Here is a 16,620-nt window from a genome sequence, read left to right on the forward strand (position 1 = left end):
AAGTCGGATTATCTGAAATTAATCTAGTGAGACTCTCCGCGGGGATAGATCGATCTAAAATCTATGGAAATAGAGCCTTAGTTACCCAGATGCTATCTTCTTCATTTCATTCAAATGCAAAAATTATGAAATATAAATTGTTTAATTTGAGGTAACATGTCAAAATATTTCTTTAATACTATTATTAATACTCTTTAATACTATTTAGTGGCTGTGAATAAAAAAACACTTAATTACTTTGCTGATCACTCTATACTATATGATATGCCATTTTTATATCTAAGTCTCTGCGTCATTGTTCAATCAAAACTGTTCAAATAAGAGGTTTTCAAGGAAAATATTTCAAAACCAAACATAAGAAGAGAAGCATGTGTCTTTGTCCAATTCAAGGATGAAATTTTGTTATAATCAGTCAAGACTTCTTACCTGACCTTTCTGCCAGTCATGTTGGCTTTGAAGTCATGCCTTACCTCTACCATCTACACTGTAGCCGCTTTATACTTTGTCCAATATCATCTCAAAATTTGGAATAAGACACCACCAACAGTGCCATGACAACAGTAGGGATGAATTCACTTATGCAATGAAAAAATGCATGCTCATGTATGGATTAAGCTACTAACTATGGTTTTAACTATTATCTTCTGGTCCATTTGTCAATAGCAAATATTGGCATATTTGACAGTGCAATCATCATCAAAAGTTCATGAAAAGAAAGTAATAATAATGATGATGATGACCTATTCAACAATGCTGACTTGAATAATTTGTGAGAGTCAATGAACCTAATACATGTCATGTCATCTTATAAAATGCAAAGACATTTTCCTTTTAATATTATCCTTATATATAAGGTCAATTTGTAATCCTGATAGCTCTCCAAATTGAATTTGACCAAAGTCCTTTCTCAAATTTTTAATTATTTGACAAATAAGCAATTTTTAATTTAGAATGTGAACTCTGGTATTTAAATTTCAAATGATCAAATATTTAAGCAATGATACTTGTGCTAAATACATAAAAAATCATCTTTCTGGTCAACCACAAAAATTTTGATAAGGGTAAAAAGAAGCTTCAATCAGCTAAGCAAAGCCATATTGTAAATCAGACTGGCCCCATATATAATCTCTCATGCTTATTATGATTATGTGCATGGAGTTTATAATCGATACGTAGATGAGGTAAAAAACAGCTAGATGCACATAAGAAGTTTTATCGTGATCAAGAGAAAGCATTACCTCTGACTTGCTTCTTTCATATCTAGAAGAAAACCAATTAAAGAAAAATATATTTTGTTAACTATGTTTTGCGTTTGTATCGATTTTAGAGATTTTATATATCATTCAGGCAAGAAAGGAAGATGATTACTGGAAAGTTTCAACTTTGACATTTAAGGACACTTCCTGTTTTAGCATGAACATATTGAAATAAACAATATTCTTGGACACGAGCTATTGTCATGTAATTAGAAATTTTTTAAAGTTCTGAACTGAAATTTGATAAATAAATAAATAAATAAATAAATAAATAAATAAATATGTCTGCTAGGCTACTTTATAATCACTTGCCTAACGTTAGGAGCACAGAACACGTTATTTGAAGTGAAAATAAGTCTTCTGAAAAGGGACAGCAAATCATGACTAACAAGAGACATAACACCAGGATGTTCAAAAATGGGAAGATTTAAACCAACAAAACACACATACACCACACACACATCAACAGTCTGTGTAAATAGATCAGCCTCTAGGTCCACAGTAAATTTATTATTTCAGATATTATTTAAAATCATAAAACCATCATTTTGCACTAACAAAATTTGCTTGAAATGTCCAGTTTACAAACAAGAAAGAGAAACTGATGGAGGACAGATGCTGCAAGATCGCTCAATGGACACAGAGAGGATGCACAAGCATCGCTGTGTTCATAAAAAGGTGGCACAAGCATTGCTTTGGTTGCAGAATCAACACTCAATGATCGACCAGTTGTTGGCATGTAAAGTAGTTCTTTTTACTCTCAAACAGAGTCATACTAGGGTATTTTTCACCAGAGACAGGAAATCTTAGGGTAACAGCTACTAACAGTCTCATAACAACCTCCAATTGGTATTTTCCTAAAATCTGTGGGTAGTACAGGGGACGCACATGGGAGGCAAGCAGGTCGCTCAGAGGACCCACAGGTCGCTCGCAGTTTTACAGGTAAAATGTAGATTCCGACATTCAAAGGACACATGAGGGACACAGAAACATTTACGCTGAGACATGATTTAACTGCTTTTACCACATTTTGATTGTAGAAGGGGCGCAGAAAGGACGCCGTCCAGTGCAAAGGGGGCTTTAGCAAAATAATTGTGATACCTCATACACTGAAGTAATAGAATGGACAATGAAGTCATCTTATGAAGGATTATGTTAATGCATGAAAAGGTACAAGATTTCAACAGGATTTTGAATTTGGAGGTCATTTTGGGTCCACACTGCTAAACAATGAGTTGTTTTTAAGTCAATGACTCTGACTGTCTCACAATATGAGGGTTTTTCTTACAGATTTTAAAGAGCATTCAGACCCCCTCCCCCTGCATTAAAAATGGAAAAAAGAAAGAAGGTTCCATTTGGACATGGTGGACGTGGACGAGGTGGTTCTAAAACCGCACTATTGCTTTCACATCTAAAGACATTGTCTGCTGCTGAATGGAAATGTAGAAACAATGTAAATTATTCATTGATTTCTTTAATCTGATAGATATAACAATAATGACATCGTATTTATATAGACTGCTCGTATTATAAGTCCTTCAGTATGACAGGGTCAGTAACAATACTGCAACACTATGCTCTTGAGACTAAGATAACCTAAAAATAGTAGTATGCATGTGTATCTATAAAAGGTATATCCCCAAATCTTGTAAACAAATATTTTAATAAAAAATTAAGGAAATCCTCTTCGTAAGAGCTAGCATTGCCCATTGCTTATATGCTTTCAAGTCTGAAAATTGTGGTTTGGATGTGTGTATGTTTGATTTTACTTGTTTAATTATTTTTTTATCTTTAAGATTAGGGGCACGTTCTGTTTTACTACTGAAACTGTGTAAATTACAACAACATGAAAAAATACAATAAGACATTGGAATTATAATCGCAGATGCTGGGAGCTACATACTTAATGGAAACAAATGAGCTATGCCAGAAAATGTGTTCTCAAATATGTTACACTTGTGTATTACTTTAAAAAATGTGTGTCACTCGGTACAGAAATGCAACACAAATGAACTGCACACATATTGAACAAGCTAAAGTACTTATACGTACCTATTACTGTATTCCCTGGGACCGTACTTGTGGTAAATCGGGTAAGAAGGCCACACAGCAACTATGTTAACTGCATCACTTGACTTGTAAATGGATTGAAGCTTTTGATAAAAAGCAGAACTTGTATTCCTAAGAAATAAAATACAGGGAATTTTAAGTACTGATTGGAAACATCAAGTTTAATTTTAAACTGAAAACCATGATGGTTCATTTGAGCATAAAATCTTAAGAAGAATATATCAATCTCTGATTTGTTACATGAGTAGACATAAATAATGAAATTTTATTCTAAGGATTTGTATGTCTTCACCTTTTTAAACTTCCTCATTCAAACAAAAGGGTCAAAATTTAATTAATGCAGTAAATAACAATCAAAATTCTCATGGTCAAACAGAGGTCCGAGTGATGTCTATTCAATGTCATAATATTTCCTGCTTTTGGACATCACACTGTATGGATGAGTGTTCATCCATTATGTTGTAAGACCTCAAAATAAAGGGCCTAGTTTCACATAAGACTTGTTGCCTGAAAATTGGTCTACCTCAGTTCAGGATTAATCCATTGTACTCCACTTGGATAAATGAAGTATTGGTTTTAAATATAACTCATATCTTTGTTATTATAAAACAGGCAAAACTTTTTAATTAATTGGGGATACTGATGATTTAAATAACCTTGGCTAAAAATAGACTAAAAATATTGGTTAAAAAACCTACACGAAACTCTGGGTTAATGTTTTGTTTTTGTGAAACAGACCTCTCGGGTAAGTAGTTTGAAACCATTTGAACAATTCCAAAAATGTTGATATTTTTCTTGTTCTGTAATAAGTGCATGTGACGTCTTGTAAAAATATGTACATCTCTAACTCAGATGTATTCTAAATTATTATCAAAATAGACACCACAAGAATTATATAAATTTGAAGTTTAAAACACAAATGTGTGAGTTAAGATGATAAACAAGGCATAATTTTGATGAACAAACTCAAAATTTGCCACTTTTCATAATTGTTAATCATCAAATTGGGCATCACACATGCCCCCTAGAGTAGGCACATGCATTTGCGGTATAATTCTACACTGATTCTACAGAAGTTTAAAAATACTGATCATGATTGACATTTTAAGTTGGCATTTCAACCATGTGTTCAGACGCAATATGCACAAACCCCCGCCACATATTTATGATATACGTATATATCTATTCACATGTATTGTTGCTGCAGTGAAGAGCTAAGATCCTAACATTAATTATCACTGTAACCTTTTGATGCAGGCCTGTAGCAAGCAATTTTAAAAGAGGGAGGTGTTCTTATATATAGTAGAACATAAGATTTTATTGCAAAACCTGAGACCTAGATCAAACTTTGATCCACAGCAGAACTCTGTCCACTAAGCCAAAATGGTAGCTATCTGTCTAATTCCACAATCCCCTTTCTAATGTAATGTAAGGGATGTACAATTTCATTGTGAAAAAAAAAAAAACAGAATTCCAACTTGTGTCAACTTTACTAGTATCTCTGATGACTTCATGTATTTTAGCTAGTTTCACAAAAGAACTTAACAAGTCAAAAGTTACTTTAATGGCTTTAAGACCATAAATGTTCATTGACTTTAGATAATTTGGTAATAATTAACTTCAATAAAAATAAGTTCTGCACCTGTTTCACAGAAAAAAAAATGGCTAATAGCAATGGCAATAGCTTTTTAGGTGGGATACTACTAATATATACCAGTGTAGCATCTGGTCTTGACTTAGACCTTTAAATAGTGGCTCCCTAAATTTTTGCCATCAGATACGGACATTATTTTAAATTTTATTTTTATAATAATGACTTCCTCCCTCTGATACCAACTCTGCAGATAACTGTTTGTTATATATTACTTTTTAAAATAAAAACTGCTTAAATTGAGAAACATATTCATATACAATGTTTTGTCATATTCAGAAGTGGACCCATGATTATTTGAAGGGGGGGTCCAGATTTTTTTAAATAGGATATGAAACCGACCTTGGCCTCCTTAGTGAGGGCTTCGTGTTTTGGAGGACAAATGTCTAATTTTAAAAGGAGAATATTAGTGTGATTTTTTTTTTCAGAAACCGAAGGGGGGGGGGGGGGGCAGTGCCCGCCTGACCCCCCCAAAATTCCGCCACTGATATTTATGCAATATTTAAGAAATATGAATCAAGAAAGGCCACAGGCTGGGAGTAGGAGGCAGCTGTTGAAGTCCTACTGGTACAATATATGCAATTTAGTTATTGTTCTGCTTGTAAGACTCATCAAGACATTGACTGAAGAAAAAGTAAGAATTCTGGAGGACTTGGAGAAAGACAAAGGATTAACAATTTGTAAAAGGGCATATATCTGTATCTTATGTTTTTTGACATTTCATGCCATTTAACTTTAATGCTTTGCATAATTAAGATAAAGTGTAAATTACCAGTACACCTACGTGCGCTGACAAGTTATTACTGTGGTAATAAGCACGATTCTTTTTAGAAAAATCAAGACAATACTCAAAGGTATACTCCATGAAATTTACCTGCCAAAATGAATTTTCCCAGGAAAATAAGCAATTTTCTTGTACGCAAGAATTATTTATTTACATGTATCCCATCTTTTGGATTTACTTATGATAAAATTTATAGAGGTTAATTTAGCCTAAAATGACAGGCCAGCCATTATAACTGAGACCATTTTCCTTTAAGGTCCAACATCAGGTTCGCCCCAGAAAAAATATTAAGAGGTTAAATCATTTTTAAGGTGTATATAAGGTTTTAAAGAAGCTGTGGATGGCAAAAATAAACATTTGGGGGATTTTCAAACCCAGTGTACCTTTAAAGTTTCAAATAGCTAGATCATAACACTCTACAAGGCTGACTATAGCAATAGTTCGAATTGCACATTGAACTGTGCGGCACTTATGCAGTATATAAGTGCCAACTGTGCTACTTGCAGCTGCAATGCTATGATATGATAGCTGCACTGTCACACGAAGCAGACAGCAACAATCACGACCAAAAGTATTTTCACAGTGCAAATTTCCACGTGGACTATGCTCAGTGTATTTTCTACAAAATTATGACAAAAATTTAACGTTAGGAAACATTAGTGGTAAGAATGCAAAAGAAATAACGCTTGAACCAACCTGCAATTTTTCGCTGCATCCCCCTTCCCCGGTCTTTGAAATGTGCCTCTGTTTACTTTCTTTGAGAGTAACAAGAAAAGCCACCTGCTCCGGAAATGTATATCTGCGCATGACCCAAAATATAAGGCAAGATAAAACATATTTTAACCATTTATGGGATATTTAAAATGCAAACCTCTACGTGCAATCATACATAATATAAAATACAGTATATGCAGTTGTAAATGTTAGAAATAAATTTTGAATATTGCGTAAAAACATCAATTTATGCCTTGACCTTCCATTAGCCAATCAAATAGCACCTCGTAATTTGGGTCAGTTTTCAAACGATGTTTTCGTTCCTTACGGCAAGGGGATTTAAATAGCAGGCAAAGGTTTTGGCCAATAAGTTTATTTTTAATAACTTTTTGACTGCTGGAAGTTTAAAAAAATGAAGCACATAACAAAATTGGACGATTTGGGGAGTTTAAGGTCGATGGCAGTACAGGATTTGAAAGAAAAAGGAGTAAAAGTGCCAAAACTTCGAAAACGAAGATGCCCTTCAAGTCAAAGTGGGCAAACACAGGTAAATTGTTTTTTCTGTTATGTTAGTAGTTTTGTTCTAAATGTGCAACGTGAATTTGATCAGAACAGAACAATTTTGGTGATATCTGATAACTAAGAATGTCAGTTGATGACCGATTACTTGGGTGCATTCTGGGGGAGTAGTGGGGAGGAAAGGAAGGGGGAGGTTGCTTCAGTTTGAACTTTTCGACCTTACGTGGTACTAAAACTGCTAAGTAAAATTAGCATGTAAGGCTGGAACCTGAGGGAAAGTGGGCCGGAGTGAGACAGCATACTTGGCATAACTTAATTTCGCTTGGTTGTTGACACAATGTGCTGAAATATCTTATTCAGAAGTACCCTTTCTATTTCTCTTTGCTCATGCACACACACACACACACACACACACACACACACACACGTGTTTGCGGAATTTTTAATGAAAATTGATATATCTATGACTAATTTTTTTCAGGACAAAGGGGATAGATACGTGTTTGGAAACAATCTCTTTAGTATGCCTGGAGTATTTATAGAAGACTGTGGATTTGTACCTAAGTAAGTAAAAATTTGCCCTGGTGTTTTAAAGTGTCAACAGGTTGGCAGTAAATGGAACAAGATATTGCATAAAATAGGTTTTGAATTTCATAATTTATTTTTTTTTTTAACTTACAATTGCATTGCCCAATGTTAACTTTACCCTTTACAGAGCACTTTTCCAAACATTAAAACAAAAAAAATTACCATTTGAAGCTAATTGGGGAACTGATAGATTTTTGCATTTTCTCTTTTTCTACAATTTTCAGGTTCCTTGTAGATGCCTTTACTGTGGTGAAAAACCACATTGACACAGTTGGCATATTTAGGAAAACTGGATCTGTTGCAAGACAGAAAGAATTGAAAGTAAGCTGGATGGAAGTTTGTCTCTTTGATGTTGTTTGATGGGATATTTTGATATCTATCGAAACATCTAGAATTTATCATTTTCTCCAAATCAGTATGAGTAACACAGCATGAATCATTAGAAAATTTGAAATTTTATCAAAGTAACTGCCGTCAGGAGTGTTGATGTAAAAAGATACCATATCAGTAGTATTAAGGTGGTTTATTAGTCATGCTCATAGTCTGTCATTTGGTTGTTATTTGTGGGATTTGAAATGAGCACTAACATGGAGATAATTACATGGGAAACTTTTACTAAACTTCATGATTGTAAAAAGTGTAAATCACAGCTGTACCTTTACTTAGTATGTTAATACTGTACCCACAAATAATGATTTCAAAAAGAAAAAAAAACAAATGTGACTTGCAATTGTATTCAAACCTAAGATCTACCAACAATTTTCATTGGTCACAAGTTTGTACTGTTCAGCCAGAAAAGGCACCAGTTTGACCAATATATATGAGAGTCTCTTTGTACAAAATCACTTGTAACATATGGCAATGAATTAACACAGTTTAAAGTCATAATAACTCTTCGTTTTGGCCAAAAATTGGATTTTCCTGGAGTAAACGGCAATTTTCCCGTACTCACCAATGGTCAGCGACCCCATTCCTGCATTCAAAGTTAATCCAGGGTTTTTTTCCTAAACGTACGGTTTTTTGTTAAAATCTCTTAAGTGATTTTAACTGACGGAGCCCTCTCTAACATAGCATATCGAGCGGGGTTTTCTGATGACCTACTTAAAACCGCGGGAAAAGCAGACAACAACAACACTTTATTGCAATAAAATAAGATTCATACGATATAATCGTCTTAATTGCTCATATTCACAACGTGTGCAGTTCTGGGCTTTTCGTTATCCGACACACTGTACAAAAACTCGCAACTTACGTCTGAGGATTGCGTCATGCGCCTGTGTTATTTTGGTCTCGACTGCACGCAAGAATCCGCGTGATGCGCCAAAATCCTTGGCAACTAATGCCTTGATGACCAGGAAAAAAGGCACCGAAAGCCCTATTGACAAGCACAGTTTTTAGTTTTACTACAATAACAGCCGTTTTAGTGGTGAAATGCAATATAATATATTTCCGTGTGTTGTTTAGAATGTATTTCTTGCGGAATTTTGAATCTCAAAGGAAGAGTTATTATTGCTTTAACTGTTTTATTACTTCCCTGGCCAGTGTGTTCTTACTGTAGATGGAAAAAAAGGAAATGGTAGAGACAGGCTTGCATTTTAAAATGTTTGCTATGAAAAGTTAATAAGATGTTTTTATAGTATATAGACATGTGTACAGCACATATAACACTTGTAACTAATTAGTACACAAATGTGTTTGTACAGTAATACTTTTGTGTTTTTAAATCATTTATGAAGATGAAAGTGTAAGGCTCACATTTGAAAATCTCATTTGATGTGTCATTAAAGATGACTATTTAGGAATTGCATTATGCAGGAAGGTTTATTTTTTCTGCTTGCTTCTTTTGACTTAAATAACAATTTATTTTCAAATTCAGCACAATTTAGATAATGGAGGAGACCTAGACGTAGAGTCATCAAATGTGTTTGATGTGACAAGTCTGATAAAGCAGTTTTTCCGAGAGCTCCCAGATTCTCTGTTAACAACAAGACTGCATGACGTCTTCATCAAATGCCACCAGCTGCAGGAGTCTGACTCAAGGCTTAAACACATCCAACTGATGTGCTTGTTGCTTCCACTCGAAAATCTAAGCACTCTGAAGTTCACGATGCAGTGCTGTGCAGAAATTGCCAGCCATAGTGAGAACAACAAGATGAACGTATCAAATCTAGCTGTTGTCTTAACACCAAACCTCATCCATACTAACAGCAAGTCAGAGAAAATGACCCAAGTGGAAGGGCAGCTGTTGGCAGCACAGACGTCCATCATTGAGCTCCTGATAGAACACAGTGCTGACATAGGCATGGTGGATGAAAGTTTACAAGAGCGTTCCCACATGATGAGTACATGTTTTGCCTCTGAGGATGAATTGGACCGAAGTTGTGATGAGTCTGAAGAGCCCAAGTCCAAGAAAAAGAAGAGAAGAAGTGGCTCATTGCAAGGTTGGTAATTTTGAGAGTGTGGTTTGTTATCAGTTAATTTGTATATTTTCAAGTGTCTGATATAAACCAGCTGTATGTTTTTTTTTTTTTTTTCCCATGATTTTGCACATTTTAATACTTAAATGAGGAATCATGTATTGCCTTTCAGCTGTTTACTTTTCACATGAAATATTTTATTTTTGTTATTTTCTTGCTTTTCTGTAATAGGTATTGTGTCAGGCATTAGCAACACAATCTCTAAATGGTCAAAACGTGGTGGCATCAAGGGAGCATCAAGCAATCAAAGTTTGGTGTCTTCGTCCTCTGCTGACATGGAGGACTCTTCTGTTGCTGTGGATGTTGGTGATGCTGCTGGCATTTCTATAGGGATAATGGACGCCACGCCTATAGTGGTCAGGAAGCGAAAAGCCTCAGATGAAGGGGTGCCATTTTCTGCCACTAAAAGGTAATGAAATGATGTCTAGACAGTTTTTCCCCCCATTGATATCAAAGAAAAGCAAGTAGGATAATATTTGAATTGATTATAATGATCAAGTAAAGATTGCACTGTAAAATCATTGTCAGTTTTAATAATAATCAACTTTTCCTCATATTCCTAAGGGTCATAGTGTCTACAGTGTTAGATTATATTTTTGCACTCTCTAATTTCCCCAGGAAAGCCATTTTGCAGCAGATGTCCAACTTTAACAAGACCCCTTTTACCCCAGCCTCAACAACAAAACCTAGGCTGCCAGGTATGCTGTTGCTTGTTCATTCCTGCAGTGCATTTCTTTTCAAATGAAAGTAGACTAGATCTAATATTTTATATTATAATCCTCTTTGTGTTGTGTTACCTTGTAATATTACAGGTATCTATTTTTGTTGCAGTGCCTCTGAATATTTACCTTAAATGGATTTTTTTAAAATTGATTCATTTACAGTTTTAAATCATTAGGTAAACAAAAGTATTATTCTAAAACTTTTTAAATTGTCTCTCTGGTAGGATTCATTTTTTGCCTCTCAAGTTAATTTTTTTTTTACTGAAACTGGTTTGTCTATTTGTTTTTAACATTAAAATGGACTTTTGATTAAATTTTCATTAAAGGCAGTTATTCAGAAAAGAAAGAAGGTATAAAAATTTTAACTCATTTCGGGTTTTCTAATATTTTAAAAAAATTTTTGTTTCACTATCCTTGTCCATAGTTGCCTTTTTCCATGGTGGAGGTCAGTACTGTTATAGTGCTCTCTTCCCCTTGTAAGAACATATTCAGAACAGTGGACTAACAGATCTGCAGATCAAATTTAGTGATCTACTAAACAGCTTGCCCCTTAATTCCTTATTAGACACTGAACATATTCTCCGCGGGGATTATGCAACACGCATTTAAGTGAGTCGGCCATATTTGACCCGCAGATCTGTTAGTCCGCTGTTATGAATGCGCTCTTATAATTTGATGACTATTCCCTTTTCAGTGAACCGTAATGTTGTCCTGGGGACACCGTCTATCAATTTCACTGAGAGCAGCAATTCCCCTATTAGTTTCACTGCCACTCCTAAGAAGAAGCACACTAGACTTTTCAGTAGCCCAGGGAGTCTATCAAGAAAAAAGAGGTATGGATAAAATATCTGAAGATAAAATCACAATCAGGAGATGGTTTTTAGTCAGATGTGGACTCTATTTTATTTAGTATTTAGTGATCTTTTAGTGATTCAAAAAAAAAAAAATATATATATATATATATATATATATATATATATATATATATATATATATATATATATATATATATATATATATATATATATATATATATATATATATATATATAATTTTTATAGTTCTTCATTGACAAAAAGCATGGTAAATATTGTTTTTAGAGCCTCGGGAGGATCTCCAAAAGATGGCAAGAAAAAGAAAGGGTTCTTTAGAAGAATGAGTGGAGGAAAATCCAGTCCAGAGGTACATTTATTCTTAATTTTTAATTAGAATTTATTAGCAATTTCACACTGTCACTTACGCAATTTAGGGAGGGAAAAACTAAAAAATGTCCACGTCAGTTGATTGGGAAGTTGCCATGTAACTTGACATTTTTATTTATTAAGGCCACACAATATTTTATGAAATTTCCCAAGGTAAATTATTTTTCTTCCAAAATTCAAACCATTTGTGCCTTCTCTTTTTTTATCATCCTAATTATAGCCATCACCATTGTTGACTTTCCAGGCTGCCAACTGTTCAGATATAGCCATAGGGAGTAAGCTGGCAGGGACTGACCCAGATGATATCCTCAGCTCCTCCATCACCCAACACAACTCCTCCATCCAAAGCACCACATCCAGTAAAGATGAAAATGGCAAATTGAAGAGAAGACCCAGCTGGTTCCGAAGGCACAAAAAGCACCCAAGTTCCCCTGCCAGAATCTTGGGAAATTCTGCTGCCATTAAGAAGTCTTCACTTTCCTCCTTGAGTGGTGGAAAGAAGGAAGAAAAAGAGGACAGTGATGATGGAGGGTTCTTAAAAAAGAACAATGAAGTCGTGGTGATCAGAAATCAAAATGCTGACATAGATGTGGACCAGCTGGCTGAAAATCTTAGGCAAGATCTTCAGAGTCAAACTCCTGCCAAAGCCAACATGCCAGAAATTGAAAGAGGAAGGTTGGCTTCTCGTGAAGTGTCTACTTTGGGTGTTGATGTTGGAAAACCCCGTGCACACAGGCGTGCATATTCTGCTGATGCTAAAGGAGGCCTCAAACGTGGACGTCCTAACACCATCACTAGTGGCCTACCCAACGCAACAACAGTGGTCTGTCGCAAACCAAGCATCAAAAATGTGATTCCTCAGCGTCCAGCAGATATCAACCTCTCCCAGAAGCCCAATTTCATCAAGAATGACCTGAACAGTAAGAATAGCAACCTATCACGTAAGCCTAGCATCAACAAGGCAGATATTGGTTTGCCTATTCCAGTGAAGGTCCCAAAGGTAGCAGAACCGAAGCGCAGACACACAGTCACTGTTGATGTGGACATTCATCAGACCTTTGGTCACCTAATAAAACCAGCTTCTGATTTCTTTCAGAAGGGAACCGAAATAAGTGAAGTCAGGAAGTGCCCTGCGCCAGCTTCACATGAAGGTGTAATTGGCACAGAAGTTCCTAAGACAGAGAGGCCAACTATCACACCCAGGAGCTCTGTGGTTTCCAAAGTCCCAGCTATAGAGCAGTCAACCCATTTGACAAATGAACCAGGCAACATGCAAGTCTCCGCCGTGATGAGAATGGAGCATTCTTCACATATCCAACAGATGATGCAACCCCCCAGACAGCAAGGTGATACTGGACTCTGCGTGAAAGAAAATTCCTGTAACCCACAGCATCCACCTGTGAAGAGTCATGAGCCATTAAATTCCAGACAAAATAGTCATGATTTGAAGATGCTTGAGCAACACACCAACAAGGGACAGTCCCTACATGTCAGAACCGAAAGTGAAAAAACACAGCATATTCCTGCTGCTGGTGGACACTTAAACATACTAACCAAGGACCAGCAGCCAAGTGTTTCTCCTTTGCCCCAATCTTCAAGGACACATTTGGCTGGACAAAATGCCACAGTTGACAGCAGTCTAAATGAGACAGATGGTGACCAGCCAAGCCACTGGTATCTAGCCGATGAGAGCACCATTATAAATGTGATGGACACTGCTATGATGGACAGCATACGATCCAGTGGAAGCTCTAGTTCTCTGACTTCTCAACAGGGGGCAGCACCAGTGTCTAACATGGGCCCAGACCCTGCCCAGGGGACGCAAAATGCAATGGAGGTAGATGATAATGCTGAGCAAATGGACACTGAGGAAGTGTGTGATACTACTTTGCAGTCTGAGTCTGCGAATAACACAGTTATTGAGTGTGGAGAGAAACCTGTCAGTAAAGAAGAAACAATTGAAGAACACAATACTATGGCAACTGTGATGAATTCTGACCACTCAGATTATAGCACAGATGGAACATTTGAAAAGGATCAGGAAAAGAGGTTAGAGACAGCAGATGAGAAACATGAGAAAGAAAACATTAAGGATGAAAATCAAACTGAGACTGTAGAAAACAGAGTTGATGAAAAGAACGTGGATAACATAAATGAAAAAGAAAACCAAGCGGATGAAAATCTGCAATCACAACCAGCTAGTGAAGACACTGCCAAAAACCACGAAGAAGACAAAAATCAAGTCCCAGTCAAGCCTGATATTGAGACCTCCAGCACTATCTCCCCAACCACAGAAGACAACAGTAAGAAAAGTGATAGCCATCATAAGACCAATGCAGAACCCAAGCTGCAGATCTCTCTAGATACTCACAAACTATTGGAAAGAGCTGGGTTCATGGCCCATGATACCAATAATGTGCCAGAAAACGCAGGGAAGACAGACTCTGCAGAAAAATGCATTGTCCACGAGAGTGTCATCAACCTTCAGCAAGCTGGAAAAGTAACTGCAAATGTGCAGTTGTTCAGCAAAGCTAGTAATGATCCAGATGAAGTGGAGATCATCAAGAGGCACACCTCGCCTCTGAGATTTCCAAGATCACAGATGCGCAACAGAGCGTCTCCCGTTCGCATTCCAACAATATTTGCCAAGCAGGACAGAGAGTCCGCAAGATACAGACAAATGGCTAGCAATGTGTTGAGAGCTTCCCCTGTGAAGTCAGCGCCCCGTGGAGTGCCCAATCTTCCAATATCTACCAACTTGATTCGAAATCGAAGCGTGGAAAGATCCCTTGCAAAGTTCACTGCAAGGTCTGTCGATTCCAGCAGCAACACCAGGGTCATTCCAGGCAGTTCCACTTCTGCAGGACCAAGCAAGGTTGCAAGTAACCCTGCAGAAAAGCCATTACCCCAGCCTGCTGGTTTGCTCAAGTGTCCCCCAGCTGTATCAGCTATCAATATTCCCCAGGATTTACAGGAGACAATTGATGCAGTATGCACACCAAAGAGCCAAAGGCGATCAACAAATTCGACAGATGCTGTGACACAAAGGTCTCCACTCAAAACGATAAATGGGCCCACAGACCATAAAGAAGAGAAAATCCCTCCAAAGACTGTTCCTCACACACCAAAGATCAAGTCCTCTCTTTTGTCCGAGGATGTGGCCCATCGCCTGTTGATGAGGACACCTGGATCTATGACTCCTCGCAATACTATCACACCAAGGATGAGGGCAGTGGTGGGTTCCAGTCAAAAGTGCAGATCACCGGTGAAACCAGTAAAAAGGCTGCAGGGATCACCAAAATCTCCTCATTCACCTAGGCATGCCAGGTCACCCAAACGATATCCATCATCACCATTGAGGCCAAGAATTGTTGCTAAGAAGAGTGACCTCAGCCCAATACCTGCATATTTGAAAGATGATGTTTTTTAAAATGTATGTATATGTGTTTTTTTTTTTTTTTTTTTTTTTTTTTTTTTTTTTTTTTTTAGTGTTCTTTCTGGTTGTGATGTATGTGGATGTGTTATTCTTAATTGACTGTTAATTTGCATGCAATTGATTCCCTTCCTAGATATAAATATTCTGACAAAGAATTGAGTGAAATGGCTTGCTTTCCACTATCATATAGGGTTTAAGCTTTATGTGGGAGCGCTAGCTTTAGAAATGTCTTATCTTTTAAACACTGAATACTGCAAACTGTCAAAATTGTCCAAAACTACTGAAGATACCCACTTGGAGGTTTAATTCCTTAAAGATATTTAGATATGAAGTTAACCATTTTCTCATTCATGTATAATTATAGTTGATATTGCTTAGTTTATTTTTTCTACCATAAGTGTCCCAAAGAATTAAATTAATAATCTATTTTGTAAACTTCTATGTTGTCACTTGTATGTGAATTTAGTTTAAATTGATTTCACGTCATAGGAATTATGTGTAAAAAAAATAAGTGACCTTAGAACACTTGTGATAATGTCTGAAGAATAAGGCCAATCTCAATTAAATTATAGTGACAGTTTTTACTAAAGAATTGCATGACATTTATCATGTAAAGTTTTCATCCCTTGTAAAAAAATTGCAGTATTGTCAACAGATTTTCTCTTGCAATGTGCAATATGAATCTTTTTGGCATGCACAGGGTGTTCCCAAGATGGGAGTATTTACAAGTCTAATGCAAGTTTGCTGTAAAATACAGTTTGATAAGAACTTAGTAGTGAAGGTATTCATAAGATAGAAGTTAGCTTTGGCACACGCCTCCAGACTTGGCATACCTTTAACAGCCAATTTTGCTTTCTTTGTTGTAAGTGGTCTCTAGCACTTCTGGTCACATTAAGTATGGATGAAAGTCGTGCATTAATGCAATGGACATTTTAATTATAAGGGCTTATATTTAGGATTCTACGAATTGGTTAATTCAAATAGAACATGGAAGGTGGTATAGAAATGGCCTGATGTGATATATTTCCAATGAGAACTGCATGATATTAAAATTTTGATTTGTTTTACACTACTTAAAAACTATCAGGATATAAAATGTAACTTTAGTAATCACTGCATATTTGCCAATAATGTAAAGTGAATTAGTAAAATGGCTAATAAATTGAAATGCTAACTATAAAGTGGTTATACATTTTTAAAA

The 16,620-nt window shown here is 36.1% G+C and overlaps 2 protein-coding genes across 2 annotated transcripts in view; one reads left to right on the plus strand and one right to left on the minus strand.

The window, feature by feature from the left end:
• LOC106156052 (ras guanyl-releasing protein 3) overlaps positions 1-6,595 on the minus strand; it is a 58,955-nt gene extending 52,360 nt beyond the window's left edge. The window contains exons 1-2 of the mRNA XM_013531142.2: positions 6,458-6,595; positions 3,309-3,437 (exon numbers count right to left, since the gene is read on the minus strand). The gene's annotated coding sequence lies outside the window, so the exon portion shown is untranslated. The remainder of the gene's footprint in view (positions 1-3,308; positions 3,438-6,457) is intronic.
• A 157-nt stretch (positions 6,596-6,752) lies between these two features.
• Positions 6,753-16,600, plus strand: LOC106156051 (uncharacterized). Its single transcript, XM_013531141.2, has 9 exons — positions 6,753-7,022; positions 7,476-7,558; positions 7,807-7,903; positions 9,459-10,023; positions 10,231-10,468; positions 10,678-10,757; positions 11,476-11,614; positions 11,882-11,963; positions 12,228-16,600. The coding sequence occupies exons 1-9, from the start codon at positions 6,888-6,890 to the stop codon at positions 15,411-15,413; spliced, it is 4,605 nt and encodes a 1,534-aa protein (XP_013386595.2). The 5' UTR covers positions 6,753-6,887; the 3' UTR covers positions 15,414-16,600.
• Positions 16,601-16,620: the final 20 nt, after the last annotated feature.

This window comes from Lingula anatina, chromosome 2, assembly GCF_051362555.1.
Source record: "Lingula anatina isolate TDL-2025a chromosome 2, LinAna3.0, whole genome shotgun sequence".
Classification (NCBI taxonomy): Eukaryota; Metazoa; Brachiopoda; class Lingulata; order Lingulida; family Lingulidae; genus Lingula; species Lingula anatina.

Bases quoted from the DNA above. Each gene is read 5' to 3' on its own strand.
- LOC106156051 (XM_013531141.2), top strand. From the start codon at position 6,888: ATGAAGCACATAACAAAATTGGACGATTTGGGGAGTTTAAGGTCGATG. The intron at 7,904-9,458 runs GTAAGCTGGATG...TTTCAAATTCAG, and splicing joins CAAGACAGAAAGAATTGAAA to CACAATTTAGATAATGGAGG. The intron at 11,615-11,881 runs GTATGGATAAAA...TATTGTTTTTAG, and splicing joins AGTCTATCAAGAAAAAAGAG to AGCCTCGGGAGGATCTCCAA.